The sequence below is a fragment of the Erythrolamprus reginae genome, unplaced genomic scaffold (assembly GCF_031021105.1).
Source record: "Erythrolamprus reginae isolate rEryReg1 unplaced genomic scaffold, rEryReg1.hap1 H_70, whole genome shotgun sequence".
Taxonomy (NCBI): domain Eukaryota; kingdom Metazoa; phylum Chordata; class Lepidosauria; order Squamata; family Dipsadidae; genus Erythrolamprus; species Erythrolamprus reginae.
The window spans coordinates 81,025-100,440 of NW_027248529.1; the positions used below are offsets into that span (position 1 = coordinate 81,025).

The following is a 19,416-nucleotide window of genomic DNA, read 5'->3' on the forward strand; positions in this document are numbered from 1 at the left end:
ACCGCTTGCAAACTCTTTCATTGTTACTCTTTGAGAATAATGTTTTTCAAACCCCAAGCCTTTGCAGGTTTTTTTCATTGTTCTACTTGCTCTGAATGTTTCTTTCCGGCCCTAACCAGGTGCTAATGATTTCCCCATCTCTTACTGGTTGCAAGCTCTTTCATTGTTACTCTCTCTGAATAAGGTTTTTTTTTAAAGCCCTAACCAGGAGATAAAATAATGTGCTGAAACTGATCAGATTAAGGATGCTAATCAGATGAATATTTTCTTCCCTATTTTCTTCCCCAAAATTAAGTTGCGTCTTATACTCCGAAAAATACAGTTGTTCTAAGACAACCATATTGTCTTTGAGTGCATCTAAAATGAAAAGGTATAAATACTACCAAGATAATAAATTATAACTTACCCTTTCTCTGCAGTTTTCTTTTGACGTTATCTTCCAATGACACAATTTTCCAGCAGGTTCTTATGTTATTTCAGCGGTTTTAAACCCTTTTTATTTCCAGGTCTGATGTCCAAATCTTTAGGCCACACAACCTTGTTCATTTTCCTCCCCCTCCAAAGATGTAATTTAAAAAAAATTAGGAACTTCTCAACCACTATCCAGTGCTTAAAGAAATGAATTAAAAACCTGCCTATTTAACTGCCTATTTAGACTATAATTCCTTCATTATTGACACAAAATAAACTCTAATGAACTTACATTTGACAGGTGAAAGGATCTTACTCCATTAAGCCTTAATGTCATTGGTTTCACATTTGGAATTCAGCAGGGTAGTTTATAAACCAGAGTTTATAGCACATCTGATCTTAAGTAGGGCTTATTCAACGAGGATTAAACTATGGTTCAGTGCCATATGTAAACCAATATGTAGAGGGAAAACTAAGGAAGTACTGGCATTTTTGAGGTATATTTAACGGAAAACTTTTCTCAATTTCCAAGTAACTATGATAAGATCCACCGTAGGGTAACATCTATTAGAAGAGTTGTAAAAAGAAAAGAAAAAAAAGGAATAGCACAGTCATTAACATGATGGCCTTTTGCTCTCTAACTAATAATACGTTAATCAACATTTTATGCAGACTCAACTAAAGGTAGGAATAGTTCAAATCCACCAACGTTTTAAATTCCGTTCTTGCAATGGCTAGTTCAAAGGCATGTCAGGAGCGATGCCTCCTTTTCTTAGAATTTTAGAAATTAGAATTATTATTATTATTATTTTTAGAATTAGACCTACAGTTTCATCATTTCTAATTTGAGGCGGTAGGAAAGAGTCATAAGTGCCGAGTAATTTAACTTGGCAATAATTGCCTTTAATTGACTCCATAGCCGGCAGGAGAAAAAGGAACATAATTGTAATTGCGTTTAAATGCTAAGATTTTTTTTAGAATCTTACTTCCCCTCGTTCTTAGTCAACGCAAATAACCATTTGCTGGGTTTTTTGGCTTAGAATTCCTCCCCCTTTTTTTGAGAAAAAACAGAAAAACTGTCTCCAATTTTCCAAGTTATCAGTAGGGGTGGTGAGGCAAATAATTGTCTAAATTATTTAGAGGGTGCTGAATTGAAGTCTGATACACACAGCTTTTTACAGCAATCTGCTGCTTGTTTATTTTTAACATGACAAACTTGGAAAAATCCTAGCAGTCGCAGGAAAGATTTTTATAGATCCAATTTAAATGCCTGACTGTCATAATAATAATGATGATGATGATAATGATGATGATGATGATGATAATAATAATAATGATGATAACAACAACAAGAGAATTGGAAGGGACCTTGCAGGTCATCTAGTCCAACACCCTGCTTAGGCAGGAAACCCTGCACCACTTCAGACAGATGGTTATCCAACTGCTTAAAAACCTTGAAAACCAGTGTTGGAGCATTTATAACCTTTGGAGGAGAGCTGTCCCACTGATTAATTGTTCCAACTGTCAGGAAATTTCTCCTTAGTTCTAAGTTACTTCTCTCCTTGTTTAGTTTCCACCCATTGCTTCTTGTCCTACCCTCAGGTGCTTTGGAGAATAGGTTGACTCCTCCTTCTTTGTGGCAACTCCTGAGATATTGGAACACTGCTTTCATGTCTCCCCTGGTCCTTCTTTTCATTAAACTAGACCTCCCCAGTTCCTGCAACTGTTCTTCCTATGTTTTAGCCTCCAGTCCTCTTTTGTGCAAAGTAATATACCCCATGTTATAAAAAGCTAATAAATGAACTCTAATTTTTTTTTCCAGGAGGGGGGGAATTTAGAAACTATAGAAAGCTATGCAAGAAATTGGAATTATTTGGAATGAGCTAGAGTTTATTTCATTAACAGCAAGGTGGAAAGATCACAATTTAATCTGCTTGGGCGGGGTGGGTGGGAACATGCTGGGTGCCCACAGAACCAGTAGGGAAAATTTTTGAATTTCACCCTGATAGATGATAGAGACAGGTAGATGATAGCTAGATAGGTGATAGCTAGATATGATACCGATCAATATATAGACAGATTAGATAGTATGTAGATAGTAAGATTGATATAGAAAGATATGTAGATGTACATCTTTCTTTCTTTCCTTTCTTTCTCCCTCTCCCTCCCCTCCTTCTCTCTCTCTCTCTCTCATAACGTTTTTGGGGTTGATTACCTAAAGAGCCCAGCCGGGCTACCTGTCCACTTAATCCCTTCACTTTCCTACTACCTACGTACCTACCATCTATCTATCTAATCTGCATCTTTTATCTATTATGCCTTTCTCTATCATTTATCTTACATCTGTCTAATTCTACATGTCTTATCTATCATGACTTTATAATTTTCTGTAATCTCTATCATCTATTCTTCTGTCTGTTATCTATCACCTCTCACCTCTTGCATATAAGCCCATCCCATTGCGTTTACAACCCCTAGTGATCACAGAAAAGGAAGTGAAAGATCTATTTCACAGACAGAAGCCTGGAAAAGCACCAGGCCCAGACAAGATAACTCCTTCTTGCTTAAAAGTCTGTGCTGACCAATTGGCCCCCATCTTCACCCAAATCTTCAACAAATCGCTCGAGTTGTGCTATGTTCCTTCCTGCTTCAAATGCTCGACTATCATCCCAGTGCCGAAGAAGCCCTCCATCAAGGAACTGAATGACTACAGACCAGTTACTCTAACATCTGTAGTTATGAAAACCTTTGAAAGGCTAGTGATGTTCCACTTGAAAACCATCACGGATCCACTGTTAGACCCCCTGCAATTTGCATACCGAGCAAATAAATCGACAGATGATGTTGTTAATATGGGTCTACACTACATCCTTAAACATCTTGAATCTCCAATGACCTACGCTAGGGTCCTCTTTGTGGACTTCAGTTCAGCATTCAACACCATCATACTGGACATTTGCTTAACCAAACTAAATCATCTAGCAGTACCTGAACACACTTGTAAGTGGATCACAAGCTTCCTAACAGACAGGAAGCAGCAGGTGAAGCTAGGAAAAGTCACATCAGATACATGTACAATTAGCACAGGTGCCCCCCAAGGCTGTGTACTCTCACCACTTCTCTTCCCTCTATACACTAATGACTGCATCTCAAACGATCCATCTGTTAAACTACTGGAGTTTGCAGACGATACAACACTGATCAGACTCATTCGAGACAATGATGAATCCGCATACAGACAGGAGGTTGAACAACTATCCTTGTGGTGTGACTGGAACAACCTAGAACTGAACACACTCAAACCTGTAGAAATGGTGGTAGACTTTAGGAGAAACCCTTTTACCCTTCCACTTCTCACAATACTAGACAACACAGTATCAACAGTAGATACTGAAGTAGACCCAGAGACAGGGTTTTGAGCAATCGGTACTTTTATTCAGCTCAGAGAACAAGTGACAGCTCAGCAAGGTAAAGTGACAGTTCAGCGAGTACCGACTGGCTCTGCAGGGAGAAACCGCTTCTTTTATACTTTTGCGGTTCCCGCCAAAGCGAGAGCCGGCCGCGTCTGAGCCAATCAGGAGCGACTTCCTGCTTGGGCTCAGACAGCGCTGGAAAAGAGGAACAAACTATTTACAGCGTTACAAGGTAGCCATTCCAGGATACAACACCCCTCCCCTCATAGTTGGACTCATCCATCAAGAAAGCCACGTGACGAAGTCGTCCAATCGGTGAGGCCTTCGAGGCTCTCGCGCTGACCTGCGCAGTCCATTTTCTCCTTCGCCACTGACTGTGGAGGATGGCTCGCCGCTGCTCTCCCGGTGCGGCGGACTTGGCCTGGCGGGCCCAACGAAGGCCTCGGAGGACGAGGATGGCTCGGCGTCGCTGGATGGTTCCCCCTGGCCCGATAAGTCTCTTTGCGTGTTTCTTAGTTCGGGCAATGTACAAAAGTCTGTTGAAGGGGGAGAGTCCGAGTCAGCGGGTTGTTGCAATTGGTTTTCAGTTCGTTTCCGAATGTGGTCTATGTGTCGTTTCCACAAACGACCATCCTCCAGTTTAACAATATAAGTCTTGGGTGCGTTTTGCTTAACAATAATTCCCTTCATCCAGTTTACATTTCCATCAAAGCATTTTACATATACATTTTGACCCAAATACATTTCTCTTTCTGGTTTCATGCACATTTGGTTATTATTCACACAGAACCTTGGATTTAACCTGTCTAATGGTGACCTCAACTTTCTCCCCATCAATAACTCTGCAGGGCTTACATGTGTGTGCGAGTTAGGGGTAATGTGCTGGGTTAATAAGAATTGGTCCAAGTTCTGTTGCACATCTCCAGGGCCTGACCTGTGCAATGCCTCCTTTGCCACCCTTACGTAACGTTCTGCCAACCCGTTAGCCCAGGGCGAGTAAGGCGAGATGAGGGCATGTCTGACCCCTAGGCCATCTAGGAATAATTCGAATTGCCTGGCTGTTAGTTGTGGTCCATTGTCAGACACTAATAGATCAGGGCAACCATGGGATGCAAACAGTCTGCTCAATACCTTGATAGTGGCACTTGTGGTTATGTTGTTCATTGCTATTATTTCCAACCATTTGGAGAAAGCATCAACCACTATTAGGAAGTACTGAGACCCCACTGGGCCAGCAAAATCAATGTGGATCCTAGACCAAGGGCCAGCAGGCTGTTCCCACTCAGCCGGAGTTGTTTTGGGGGGACTGGGCCTAGACTCTTGGCACGGGTCACACTTTGAAACCCAACTTTCAATATCAGCATCAAGCCCTGGCCACCATAAATGCCCCCTTGCTAGGCTCTTCATCCTGACAATCCCAGGATGGCCCACGTGTAACATTTTGAGTACCTTTTCCCTTAGGCGTTTGGGGATGATCACTCTATCCCCCCACAGCAAACAACCTTTTACATATGATAATTCAAGCCTTTTGTTCTTAAAATCACACAATTCAGGTTTAACAATATCATTTTGCCATCCCTTTAGAACACAGTTCACCACTTGTTTAAGGATTTGGTCTTGCTGCGTGTGTGCAGCTACCTCTTTTGCTGTGGTTAGTGGGTTTTCCTCGAGTTCTATCATTAGCACATCTGTGGCAGGAACAGGGTCTTCTACCAAGTCTGCTATGGGGCATCTGCTGAGGCCGTCTGCATGATTGATTTCCTTCCCCCCCTTGTGGGTGAGCTCATACTGATACCCTGAGAGGAAAAGGGCCCATCTGATTAGTCTTGGAGACATAAAAGGTGGAGTGGGCTTGTTGGGGGCTAGCAGGCCTAGTAGGGGTTTGTGGTCAGTGACTAGCTCAAAGCTTCTCCCAAAAATGTAATTGTGAAACTTCTTTACCCCTGCCACTAATGCTAGAGCCTCCTTGTCTAACTGGCTATAATTCCTCTCTGTGCTGGTCATGGTTCTTGAAAAGAATGCTATTGGGGCCTCTGTCTTATTCGGTAGAACGTGAGCTAAGACTCCTCCTATGCCGTACGGCGAAGCGTCGCACGTGAGCCTAATGGGTAGTGAAGCACTATATTGGACTACTACACTTTTAGAAGTTATTAAATTTTTTATTTGAGAAAAAGCTTCACGTTCAGTTTTCCCCCATGTCCAGCGGGCTTCCTTCTGGAGTAAACGATGGAGAGGCTCTGCTACTGTTGCCTTCTGCTTTAAAAAAACGGAATAAAAATTAAGGAGGCCCAAAAATGCCTGCAACTCATTCTTATCTTGTGGCTCTGGGGCTTCTCTAATTGCTCTCAGCTTCTCTGTTGTGGGGTGGATACCTTCCTTATCTATTTTATACCCAAGGAATTCAACACTGTCAGTTCCCCAGACACATTTATCAGGCTTGATTCGTAACCCTTTGTCCTGTAGCCTCTTAAGTACTTCCCTTATTCTTTTGTTCACTTGTCCCTGGTTTTCCCCTGCAATTAAGATGTCATCAAAATATGGAATTGCCCCATTTACCCCTGACAATAGGCGTTCCATGATGCTCTGGAATATTCCTGGGGCTATGCTTACCCCAAACTGTAACCTCGTGCATTTGAAAGCCCCCCTGTGTGTTACAATCGTTTGGGCGTTTGCTGTTTGTTCATCGACCGGAAGCTGCTGGTAAGCCTGGGCCAGGTCGATCTTTGCGAACCTTTTTCCCTCCCCCAGGGAGTGTAAGAGTTGTTGCACGACCGGGATGGGGTAGGGGTGGTGTTGGAGTGCCTTATTCAAGGTTGATTTGTAATCAGCGCAAACTCTTAAAGAGCCATCTGGCTTCAATGGTGTCACTATGGGAGTTTCCCATGGCCCCTGTTCCACAGGGACCAAAATACCTTGACTAATGAGTTTGTCCAGCTGCATGTCTAGCTTGGGGAGAAGCGGAAGGGGAACCCTGCGAGGTTTCAGTCTGACCGGTGGGACCTTGGGGTCGATAGAGAAAGATATAGGGGGTCCCTTATACAATCCCAAGGTGGGGCTGAACACTTCAGGGAACTCTTTCACAAAGTTAGGCATATTATCACAGTTTACATTACACACACCCGAAATTTCGATCCCCAATGGTTCCATCCACGCTAGACCCAGCAGGGAGTGTTTGGCCCCCGTCACAATAAGCATGGGAAGGGTACATTTCACATTCTTAAAGGCAATAGGTACATTTGCTGTTCCCAGGACCGAGATTACCCCCCCTTGGAAGTCTCTGATCACCAATGAGGTTTGAGTTAAGTCAGCCTTAGACACATTAGGCATGTATAGTTTAAATTTTTCCCAGGGCATGATGGTATATCTCGAGCCCGTATCCAGCTCCATTGAGCAAGGCTGGTTATTTAGTAACAATGAGATAACAATTTTAGCCCCCTTTTTGGTTGCCGTGTTATTCACGGAAAATTTAGAGTTACCTCTATTGTAGTCGCGGTTAGCGCTTGAGTAGTTCCTTTGACCCGAGCTGCGGAACGGTCTCCTTTCTCGCGATTGGGGGGGTTGGTTTTGAGGTCGCTGGTATTGTTGTGTGGCAAACGTTTCTTCTGGTGCCGTTGCTCTGCATGCGATGGCGATGTGGCCTCTCCGGTTGCAACGGTGGCAAGTAGCGTCTCGGAAGGGGCATCGATGGCGCTGGTGATTTCCCCGGCAGCCCGCGCAGGGGGCTGGGTGAGTAGCTCTAGGATGTCTCGGCTGGTCTTGCAGGAGGAGGCAGTTGTCCCCGTTTCTAGTCGGCTGGCTGAGGTCGTCTGTTCCCTCGGCGCTGGGAGACTCGGCGTTGATTTTGGCAATGATTTCTCGCCTTCCGTGCTCCTTTAATTCTCTTGCCGCTGCGTCGGCTGCTTCCGCGGTTTGTGCTAATTTAATTACGGTTTGTAGCGTCGGCTCTTCTTCGGTGAGGAGTTTGTTTCTCACCGAGTTGCTCTTCATGCCGAAAACCAAGGCGTCGGTAAGGCGAGCTTCCGGGTCTTGAAACTTGCATTGAGCAAGTACCGTTCGAAGCCGCGTTGTGAATTGGCTGATTGACTCGGTTTCTCTCTGAGCCATCATGTGAAATTGATGCCGGTAAACCATGGCTGGTCTGGTTGGTTTAAAATGGCTCGCTAGTTTCTGTTGAAGGACGTCCCACGCTGTGGCTCTTGCTTGTTCTGGCTCGGTGAGAGTTTGGGCAAGTCTACGGATCTCTGCGCCGCAGTAGTTGAGAAAAATAGCCCGTCTGCGATCGGCTCCGGCGTCCTGCATTCCCGCCGCCTCGAGGAATATCTCGAAGGTGGCCATGTACTCGTCCCATGTCATTTTCTCGGAATCGAAGAGTTCTGGAGCCTGGCCGATCTGGATTTTGTCCATGTTGCACGCGAAGTTCTTCCGTTCGTTCGTCGCCAGTGAAGTAGACCCAGAGACAGGGTTTTGAGCAATCGGTACTTTTATTCAGCTCAGAGAACAAGTGACAGCTCAGCAAGGTAAAGTGACAGTTCAGCGAGTACCGACTGGCTCTGCAGGGAGAAACCGCTTCTTTTATACTTTTGCGGTTCCCGCCAAAGCGAGAGCCGGCCGCGTCTGAGCCAATCAGGAGCGACTTCCTGCTTGGGCTCAGACAGCGCTGGAAAAGAGGAACAAACTATTTACAGCGTTACAAGGTAGCCATTCCAGGATACAACAGATACCTTCAAATTTCTAGGTTCTATCTCAAGACTTAAAATGGTCACTTAACATCAAAAACATCATCAAAAAAGCACAACAAAGAATGTTTTTTTGTGCCGGCTCAGGAAGCTCAAACTGCCCAAGGAGCTGCTGATACAATTCTACAGAGGAATAATTGAGTCTGTCATCTGCACCTCTATAACTGTCTGTTTTGGTTCTGCAACCCAACAAGACCGACACAGACTTCAGAGGATAATTAGAACTGCAGAAAAAACAATGGCTGCCGACCTGCCTTCCATTGAGGACCTGTGTACTGGACGAGTCAAAAAGAGGCCTGTGAAAATATTTACTGACCCCTCACATCCTGGACACAAACTGTTTCAACTCCTACCCTCAAATCGTCGCTACAGAGCACTGCACACCAAGACAACTAGACACAAGAATAGTTTTTTCCCAAACGCCATCACTCTACTAAACAAATATTTCCCTCAACACTGTCAGACTTTTTACTAAATCTGCACTTCTATTTCTACTAGTTTTTTTCTCATCTTTCCTATCATCCTTTTCCTCCCACTTAGGACTGTACGACTGTAACTTGTTGCTTGTATCCTAAGATTTTTATTAATATTGATTGTTTCTTCATTGCTTATTTGAGCCCTATGACAATCATTAAGTGTTGTACCTCATGGCAAATGTATCTTTTTCTCTTATGTAGCTGAGAGCATATGCACCAAGACAAATTCCTTGTGTGTCACACTTGGCCAATAAAATTCTATTCTATTCTATTCTACATACCAGGGTTATCCAGAAAGTAAGGTTACAAGGCACGTAGCTCTCGTGGAGAATGTTCGTGGGGGAAGTTGGTATTACTATCGTGTAACAGGAAGCCAACGGAAGAAAACGAGCAACACCAGTGGTCAATAGATCATAAACTGGTGTTGTGGCGAAGCTGAGAGATGAGCATCCTCATTCTGTTTCCCTCCAAGGGCGAAGTGCGCGCTGTAATACGCTACCTGAATGCTAAGGGCATGGACGCTGCTGCGATGGGTGCCCAAAATGCTGACTGAAGCACATGAAATTGACAGAGTCGGTGCCGTCTGAGAATTTCTGGACCATTTTGAGATTGAAGCCAGGGCTTTTCTCAACTGTGTAGTGAAAGGAGATGAAACTTGGGCTTATCATCCTACTCCAGAGAGCAAACGTCAATCAATGCAATGGCACCATACCTATCCTCCTTCAGCCAAAAAATTCAAAACTCAACAATCAGTGAGAAAAATCTTGCGCACCCATCGCAGCAGCGTTCGTGCCCTTAGCATTCAGGTAGCGTATTACAACGCACACAATGCCAGCCGATGATCTACTGACCACTGGCCCTGCTCATTCTCTTCCGCTGGCTTCCCGCTACACAATAGTAATGCCAACTTCCCCCATGAACATTCCCCGTGAGAGCTACGTGTCTTGTAACCGTACTTTCCAGATAACCCTCATATACCTCTATCAATTTATCATTTATCTATCCTATCATTTATCTATCTCCTATCCAACCTACTCTCATATCCATCCAACTACTTCTCTCTCTTCTTCTATTTCTATGTTTCTATAATAATAATAATAATAACAACAACAACAACAACAACAATAATAATAATAAAAATAAAAATAAAAATTTATTAGATTTGTATTACGCCCCTCTCTGAAGACTCAGGATAGCTCACAGCAACAGTAAACAATGTATAACAAATCCAATAATTAAAACTATGACTAAAAACCTTTAATGAAAAAACCAACCATACTCCCAATCATAACCATACATAAATCTTACTAGCCTAGGGATTAACCATGCCTCGCGACATAGATTAATTTTCAAGTCTTGCGTAAGGCGAGCAGAGTGGGGGCAGTTCGAATCTCTGGGGCCAGGGCCAGGGCCGCCACAGAGAAGGCTCTTCCCCCGGGTCCCGCTAGACAACATTGTTTAGTCGACAGGACCCAGAGAAGGCCGATTTTGTGGGACCTAATTGGCCGCTGGGATTCGTGTGGCAGAAGACAGTCCCATAGGTATTCTGGTCCGATGCCATGTAGGGGTATAGGTAATGGTATAGGTCATTACCAACACTTTGAATTGTGACTGGAAACTAATCGGCAGCCAATGCAGGCTGCAGAGTGTTGACGAGACATGGGCATATCTGGGAAAGCCCATGATTGCTCTCACGGCCGCGTTCTGCACGATTCTATCCCTTATCCCTTATTTCTCTAGCTACATGGGGAAGGTCTTCTTTGCAAGGAAGCCCCTGCCCACAAAATCTCAGCTGTCCAAAGTCAGCTTGGTCCTGGCTGGCTCAGTGCCCTTCTCGAGCTAGGAAACTCACCACCTGAGCTTGGAAGAAAAGCCCCCCCACCCACTCCAATGGCTAGCCAAAGCTGAGTAATCAAGAATGGCTCCCCCAGGGTTGAGCCTTTTTTATTGAGGGTCAGGCGGGCAGTTCCTGTCCAGCTGCTTTAAAAGGGCTGCATCGTCCCCTTCTCCCCCCATCCCACTTCCAGTAGAAACATAGTAACAGAAGATTGATGGCAGAAAAAGACCTCATGGTCCTTCTATCTAGTCTGCCCTTATACTATTGCCTGTATTTTATCTTAGGATGGATCTATGTTTATCCCAGGCATGTTTAAATTCAGTTCCTGTGGATTTACCAACCACATAAGAACATAAGAAGAGCCATGCTGAATAAGGCCAAAGCCCATCAAGTCCAGCATTCTGTGTCACACAGTGGCCCACCAATTGTCCAAGACCCTCCCTTTCCCCTGACCTCCAACAAATGGGACTCAAGGGAATCCTGCCTGCTTCAACCAGCATAGAGGCGGCACATGGACATCCGTTTCAATAACCACCGATACACTTGGCAACCACGTCTGCTGGAAGTTTGTTCCAAGCATCTACCACTCTTTCAGTAAAATAATATTTTCTCACGTTGCTTCTGATGTTTCCCCCAACTAACCTCAGATTGTGCCCCCTTGTTCTTGTGTTCACTTTCCTATTAAAACCACTATCACCCAGAACCTTATTTAACCCTTTAACATATTTAAATGTTTCGATCATGTCCTCCGTTTCCCTTCTGTCCTCCAGACTATACAGATTGCGTTCATTAAGTTTTTCCTGATAAATTTTATGCTTAAGACCTTCCACCATTTTTGTAGCCCATCTTTGGACCCGTTCAATTTTAACAATATCTTTTTGCAGGTGAGGTCTCCAGAACTGGACACAGTATTCCAAATGGGGTCTCACCAGCACTCTATACAGCAGGATCACAATCTCCTTAGAAACATAGAAACATAGAAGTCTGACGGCAGAAAAAGACCTCATGGTCCATCTAGTCTGCCCTTATACTATTTTCTGTATTTTATCTTAGGATGGATATATGTTTATCCTAGGCATGTTTAAATTCAGTTACTGTGGATTTATCTACCACATCTGCTGGAAGTTTGTTCCAAGGATCTACTACTCTTTCAGTAAAATAATATTTTCTCATGTTGCTTTTGATCTTTCCCCCAACTAACTTCAGATTGTGTCCCCTTGTTCTTGTGTTCACTTTCCTATTAAAAACACTTCCCTCCTGGACCTTATTTAACCCTTTAATATATTTAAATGTTTCGATCATGTCCCCCCTTTTCCTTCTGTCCTCCAGACTATACAGATTGAGTTCATTAAGTCTTTCCTGATACGTTTTATGCTTAAGACCTTCCACCATTCTTGTAGCCCATCTTTGGACCTGTTCAATTTTGTCAATATCTTTTTGTAGGTGAGGTCTCCAGAACTGAACACAGTATTCCAAATGTGGTCTCACCAGCATTCTATATAGCGGGATCATAATCTCCCTCTTCCTGCTTGTTATACCTCTAGCTATGCAGCCAAGCATCCTACTTGCTTTCCCTACCGCCTGACTGCACTGTTCACCCATTTTGAGACTGTCAGAAATCACTACTCCTAAATCCTTTTCTTTTGAAGTATTTGCCAACACTGAACTGCCAATACAATACTCAGATTGAGGATTCCTTTTCCCCAAGTGCATTATTTTACATTTGGAAACATTAAACTGCAGTTTCCATTGCTTAGACCATTTATCTAGTAAAGCTAAATCATTTACCATATTACAGACGCCTCCAGGAATATCAACCCTATTGCACACTTTAGAGTCATCGGCAAATAGGCAAACCTTCCCTACCAAACCTTCCCCTATGTCACTCACAAATATATTAAAAAGAATAGGACCCAGAACAGATCCTTGTGGCACACCGCTTGTAACCTGACTCTGCTCAGAATACTCGCCATTAACAATAACTCTCTGATGTCTACGCTTCAGCCAGCTGCAAATCCATTGAACTATCCAGGGATTAAGTCCAATCTTCACTAATTTATCTATCAGCTCTTTATGTGGAACCGTATCAAAGGCTTTGCTGAAGTCCAGGTAGGCAATATCCACGGCACCACCTTCATCCAACACCTTTGTGACATAGTCAAAGAAATCAATGAGATTAGTCTGACATGATTTGCCTTCAGTAAAGCCATGCTGATTTGGGTCTAATAAGTTATTGTTTTTTAGGTGCTGATTTATCCTCTTTTTGAGTAGAGTCTCCGTCATTTTAACTACAACTGATGTCAAGCTAACTGGCCTGTAGTTACCAGCTTCTTCTCTACTGCCCTTCTTGTGAATAGGCACAACACTGGCCATTCTCCAATCCTCAGGAACTTCTCCTGTTAACAAGGATTGGTTAAACAAATCAGTCAGGGGGGTAGCAATGACAGATCTGAGTTCTTTAAGAACTCTGGGGTGGATGCCATCTGGACCCATTGCCTTATTTATCTTTAATCGTTTAAGTTCTTCTAAGACATCGGTTTCTAAGATCACTGGAGCTGAATCCGTACAGCTGGAAGCAATGCTATATCCCTTCTTGCTTGTTGCTATATCCTTCTTCTTGCTTGTTGTACCTCTCGCTATGCAGCCAAGCATTCTACTTGCTTTCCCTGCCACCTGACTGCACTGTTCACCCATTTTGAGACTGTCAGAAATCACTATCTTCTCTCCCTTGTCTATCTATATGAGGAGGGTCTTCTTTGCAAGGAAACCCCTGCCACACAAAATCTCAGCTGTCCAAAGTTGAGTTCCCCTCAAGCCAGGCAACTCACCATCTGGGCTTGAAAGAAAAGCCCCCCCCCAATGCTCAAAGCTGAGTAGTCAAGAATGGCTCCCACGAGGCTAAACCTTTTTTACTGAGGGTGGGGTGGGCAGGACCGCCATTCCGGCAGCGGCAATGGAGCGCATAGGCCCGCTCTGTTGCTGCTGGGCGTGCATGCGCCATGCACATGCAGCTGGCACAATTCCCGTAAAAATAACTGGGTTTTTGCTTCTGTGCGTGCACAGAAGCAAAGAAACGGCAATTTTTACCCAAATCTCGCTGTTGTAAGGAACAGCTCCAGCCGGGTGGCCTGCTGTCTGCTGTCCCATGCCGCAGGCATCTCTTGACGCACGTGGGAGAGCAGAGGGCTCGGGGCCGCCCTGCCTGCTCTCCGCGCCATGGCCCATCAACCAGATCAAAGGTAAGAACTGTGGCGTGGTGGAGCAGAAGCTGAATCACGCCACGGGCATGTGTGTGTCGAGCACGGGTGCATCGGGCACAGGCGCTCCGGCGCGTGCACAGGGGTGTGCTCCCAGCGCGTTCCAGTAGGGCTAAAATTGGTAGCCTGCTCCTGGGTGAGCAGTTCCTGTCCAGCTGCTTTATTTTTTTTTTTAAAAAAAAAAGTTTTATTGAAAATTCATAAAAACAAATAAAGGTACATACAGAATGTAGAAAAATATCTTAATCTCTCTTTCCTTGCTTATTTTATATATACAATTTTACATCTTATGTGGTTTTTCATATCGATATTCTTTTTGTTCTTCTAACCTATCTCTATGTTCATATATAAGGAAAAAAGAGAATAAAACAAACCAAAAGAAAAAAGAAAAAAAGACTTAAATACATAATTTATATTAAGAAAAGGAAGGAAGAAAGAGAAAATAAAAAGAAAGTATTGGGGAATGGTTGATATGAACATTAAAAAGGATGACAAATATTTAATTATGCCTTTGATTACGGCCGCTAGAATTTGTTATGCACAAAACTGGAAAAAAGACTCCACACATCAAAAACAAAATAATGGAACTGGCAGAAATGAACAGATTCCCTATGCATATTAAAGGAAAAGAAGACTGTCTTCTATGAAACCTGGGATAAATGGTATAATTGGTTACAAAAGAGAAAAAGAAAAGGGGAATAATTAATTTACTTATGCCACAAAGAGGAAATAAGATAAAAACCAGCTGCTTTAAAGGGGAAAAGGGGATGCATTGCCCCCTTCTCCCCCCCTGCCCCCCGCTTCCAGTAGTCAGCCCCTTCTCCAGCGTTTCAGTTTTTCAGTTTTTGGGCATGTGGACACGATCCTTTTCCAAATGTCTCTTGACTTCCTTCTTTCTTTTTGGGGTTCTTCGTAGGTTCCCCACGATCGGGGCCGAGGAAGCGGGGTGAGTAACACCCGCAAAATTGTCAACAAGCACAGCCGACGGGCGCTCAAGGCCAGCTTGACCCTTGGTATCCTTCTTGGCATGTTCTTTGTGGCTTGGCTGCCTTTCTTTGTCTGCAACATGGCCCAGGTAAGCACTGAAGGTAAATTCTCTACCCACCCACCCCGCTTCCAGGTAAGGTTGCAAGCAGTGCAGGGCTGCCCATCACTGGCATTGCTAATGTGCTCCCAGTGACTTGCACATTTTTATTCCTTTTATTCTCACCCAAAAGTCATGTTATTTTTATTTGTAAACCTTTTCCATGGCCCACTTTTGCATCAACTAAAGTTGCACAGAAGGAAGAGGTTTTAAAAAAGAATTCTCTAAAAGCAATGCATTGTTTGGAAAAGCAAAAAATTGTTTGAAAAAGTACTTCTACTTGAAATTTAAACAAAAATATGCAAGCACAACCTAGATCAGCGTTTCCCAACCGGTGTGCCGCGGCACAGTAGTGTGCCGCGAGACATGGCCAGGTGTGCCACGAGAAGCTCAAGCTGGGCGGGGCGCTGCTGGCGCCCCTGCCTGAGTGTCATCCTGTGGATGGTCTTGGGCTTCACAGTCGCTTCCTGGTTCCCTCTCCTCCCACCGCCTGTGTCTCCCGCCGTCACCTCCCACCAAGCCGTCGCCCGTTGCCGTGGGTTCCTCGATTGGGAGCTGCCGCTTCCCTCCGTCCAGCTCAGCCACGCTGCCGTAGAAAGCACAGAGGTTATTGCCACCGCTTCTGCCTCCACTCAGGGAGCCACCGTGGTCACCGCGCCTTTTCCTCTCCCTCAGCTCAACCACGGTGGCTCCCTGAGTGGAGGCAGAGGTGGCGGCAATAACCTCTGCACTTTCTACGGCAGCGTGGCTGGGCTGCCTGGAAGGAAGCGGCAGCTCCGAGGAATGAGGCGCTGGCGGTAGACACAGGCGAAGGGAGGAGAGGGAACCAGAAAGCAACCGTAAAGCCAAAGACCAGCCACAGGACGACCTTCAGCCAGGGGCACCGGAACCGCACGCAGCCATGGTGGGAGCAGCATGAGGTAGCAACGAGGCGCAAGGACAAGCAGGCAGCTTGGCGGAGGGGAAGCGCTGAGGGGCTCTCCTCCTTCCCCACCCCCGCGCTTCTCTCCCGCCCTGGCTTTCGTTTCGCCCCATGATTTCCCCGCAATTTCATCCAGGCCACCTCTTGCCTCCTTTTGAACTGCGGGGAAATCTGCAGGCGAAGCAAAAGCCAGGGCGGGAGAGAAGCGCGGGGGTGGGGAAGGAGGAGAACCCCTCAGCGCTTCCCCTCCGCCAAGCTGCCTGCTTGTCCTCGCGCCTTGTTGCTACCTCCTGCCTTTTTCCAGGGGCCTTTGGAAGGCACCCAGGGAAGGGGGGGGATTGGGGGTGGCTGCAGCGGCTTCTCGTCCTCCTCATCCGGCTGCTAATGCCCGCCCGGCCCCTCTTGCAGTCCCTTCACGGAGCGCTTTTGTCCCAGGCTGTCAGCGAAAGGGCTGCAGGACAGGCGGGGCAGGCGTTCTTCTCACAGCTGAGGCAGAATTTGGAATGTCGGGTGTGTGTGCGTGCGGGCTCCGCATCCCCCTGCCACCCGGAACATTTAAAATAAGAAAAACCTTCGCCGGCCTCCGCAGAGAAGAAAGGAAGAGAGAAAAAGAGAGACAGAGCAAGAGAGACATAGCAAGAGAGGCAGAGAGAGAGAGAAAGAGAGCTAGCAAGAGAGAGAGAAAGAGAGACAGAGAAAGAGAGACAGAGAGAGAGAGAAAGAGAAAGAAAGAGAGAGAATGAAAGAGAGATAGCAAGAGAGGCAGAGAGCAAGGGAGAGAGAAAGACATATAGGGAGGGAAGGAGGGAGAGAGAAAGAGAGCAAAAAAGAGAGGAAGAAAGAAAGAGGGATGGAGAGAGAGAAAGAAGGGAAGGAAGAGAGAGAAAGAGTGAGGGAGAAATAGAGCGAAATGGAGGAAGATTTTTTTTTGTCAAAACTTTTCTTTAGCCACCCCCCCACCCCCCCGTTCAGTGTTCCCCAGGATTTTGAAAATATGAATAATGTGCCGCGGCTCAAAAAAGGTTGGGAAACACTGACCTAGATAACTAAGCTGAAATCCGCACGAACGGTCATGATTCCTCCCAGATACATCCATGTCTCTCCAACACTCTGTGTACTGCACTGACTGCCGATTGGTTTCCGGACACAATTCAAAGTGTTGGTTATGACCTATAAAGCCCTACATGGCATCGGACCACATTACTTATGGGACTGTCTTCTGCTGCATGAATCCCAGCGACCGGTTAGGTCCCACAGAGTTGGCCTTCTCCAGATCCCATCGGCTAGACAATGTCGTCTGGTGGGCCCAGGGAAAGAGCCTTCTCTGTAGCAGCCCCAGCCCTCTGGAATCAGCTCCCTCCAGAGATTTGCACTGCCCCCGCCCTCCTCGCCTTTCGCAAAAGCCTCAAAACTCATTTATGTCACCAGGCATGGGGCAATTAGATCAAGCTCCCTTCCTCTGTTTATGAGATGTAATGTGTGGTTGTGAATGAATTGGCTGACTGATTTTATTATATCTGGGATTTTAGTAGTAATTTTTAATTAATTAGATTTGTCGTGTGGTTTTGTATCCTGTGAGCTGCCATAAATCTTGGGAGAAGGGCGGCATACAAATCTAATTAATAATAATAATGATGATGATGATGATGATGATGATGATAATAATAATAATAATAATACAGTGGTACCTCGACATACGAGTTTAATTCATTTCAGACCCGTAAGTCGATCAACTCGCATCTCAAACGAATGCCTTTAGACTTTGTTTTTCACGCAGAGATAACTGGAAGCAAGGAGATTTTTGCGCCACCTAGTGGAAGCTCGGCTCGTATCCCGAATTTGAGCTCAGGTGTCAAACAGAAATTTCGCTCGTGTCGCGGCTCATAACTAGGAATACTCGCATGTGGAGCAGCTCATATCTAGAGGTACCACTGAAGAAATAATAATAATAATAATAATAATAATAATAATAATAATAATAATAATAATAATAAATCTATGAGGGGTTGGAACAGGGGTTGGCAACATAGATGAGTCTTAAGACTCATACAGAAGGTGAGGAGGCTGGGGGCAGTGCAAATCTCCGGGGGGAGATGATTCCAGAGGGCCAGGCCCCCCACAGAGAAGGCCCTTCTCCTAGGCCCCGTCAAGCAACATTGTCTGGTTGACAGGACCTGGAGAAGGCCGACTCTGTGAGACCTCACTGATCACTGAGATTCATACAGCAGACGCTAACGACTGAGGCAAGGAAGGTGCTAAAATGGAGCAAAGCTCACTTAACGACTGTCCTGATAAGCAACATAAATTTTGGGCTCGTACGTATTTGCAAAACGCCGGCTTTGGCAGCCCCTCTTGTTCCGTCTTTCTTCTCTTTCGCTTCTCCTTCAATGGGGGTGTTCTCCTTGCTTCCTCCAGGCGGTCTGCAACTGCATTTCGGATGATTTTTTCGACCTCCTGACCTGGCTGGGCTACTGCAACAGCACCATGAACCCCATCATCTATCCGCTCTTCATGCGGGACTTCAAGAGGGCCATGGCCAAGTACCTGCCCTGCTGTCCTCGCGCCTGGGAACGCAGGCCCAGCCGCGTCTCGCTCTCCCTCAGGAATTCCAATAGCGGCCCTCGGCTGGGGGTTTCCCTCAGGAACGACATGACTCTGCCGGGGGAAACAGACTCGGCCCATTCCAACGACCCCAGCAGCCAGACGCTTGGCTTCCTCCCAGTCACACGGGCCAGCTCCCTTCATCTTTCTGACACTGAGCGGACAGAGCCGAAGTTGAACCTCATCTATCTGAACACACCCTCAGACTGACCACTTGCCTCGTTCAGCTCTGGGTTGACTGTTTTTTTCTGACTTGTGCTGGGGAGGTGGGGGAGACAATTCCACCGGTCAAGCATCCACTTTCAGGCCCACCCAGATTCATCTTCTCCTTCCTCAGATTTGATTTTTCTGCTCACAGTTAAGAACGCAATACTGTGTTCAGTTCTGGAGGCCTCACCTACAAAAAGATATGAATCAAATTGAACAGGTCCAAAGACAGGCTACAAAAATGGTGGAAGGTCTTAAGCATAAAACCAGGGATGGGCTACTGCCCGGATTGAGGGGGGGACACAGTGAAAATGGAGCTCCACCCCAGGGCACCCAATTTGCACTAAAAGATGTTGAAAGAAAATGCAGGGTGTCCTGCATAAGCCACCCCATAGTGTGGTAGTCAAAATTTTGGTAGCCCCACTGCATAAACTGGTCAGGAAAGACTTCATGTACTCAATCTGTATAGTCT

At 45.5% G+C, this 19,416-nt stretch overlaps 1 protein-coding gene across 1 annotated transcript in view; it reads left to right on the forward strand.

Moving 5' to 3' along the window:
* Positions 1–18,947, forward strand: part of LOC139155865 (5-hydroxytryptamine receptor 6-like) — a 45,355-nt gene extending 26,408 nt beyond the window's left edge. Inside the window, exons 2-3 of the mRNA XM_070731205.1 lie at positions 15,047–15,205; positions 18,552–18,947. Coding sequence (XP_070587306.1) covers positions 15,047–15,205; positions 18,552–18,947 — 555 coding nt within the window. The remainder of the gene's footprint in view (positions 1–15,046; positions 15,206–18,551) is intronic.
* Positions 18,948–19,416: the final 469 nt, after the last annotated feature.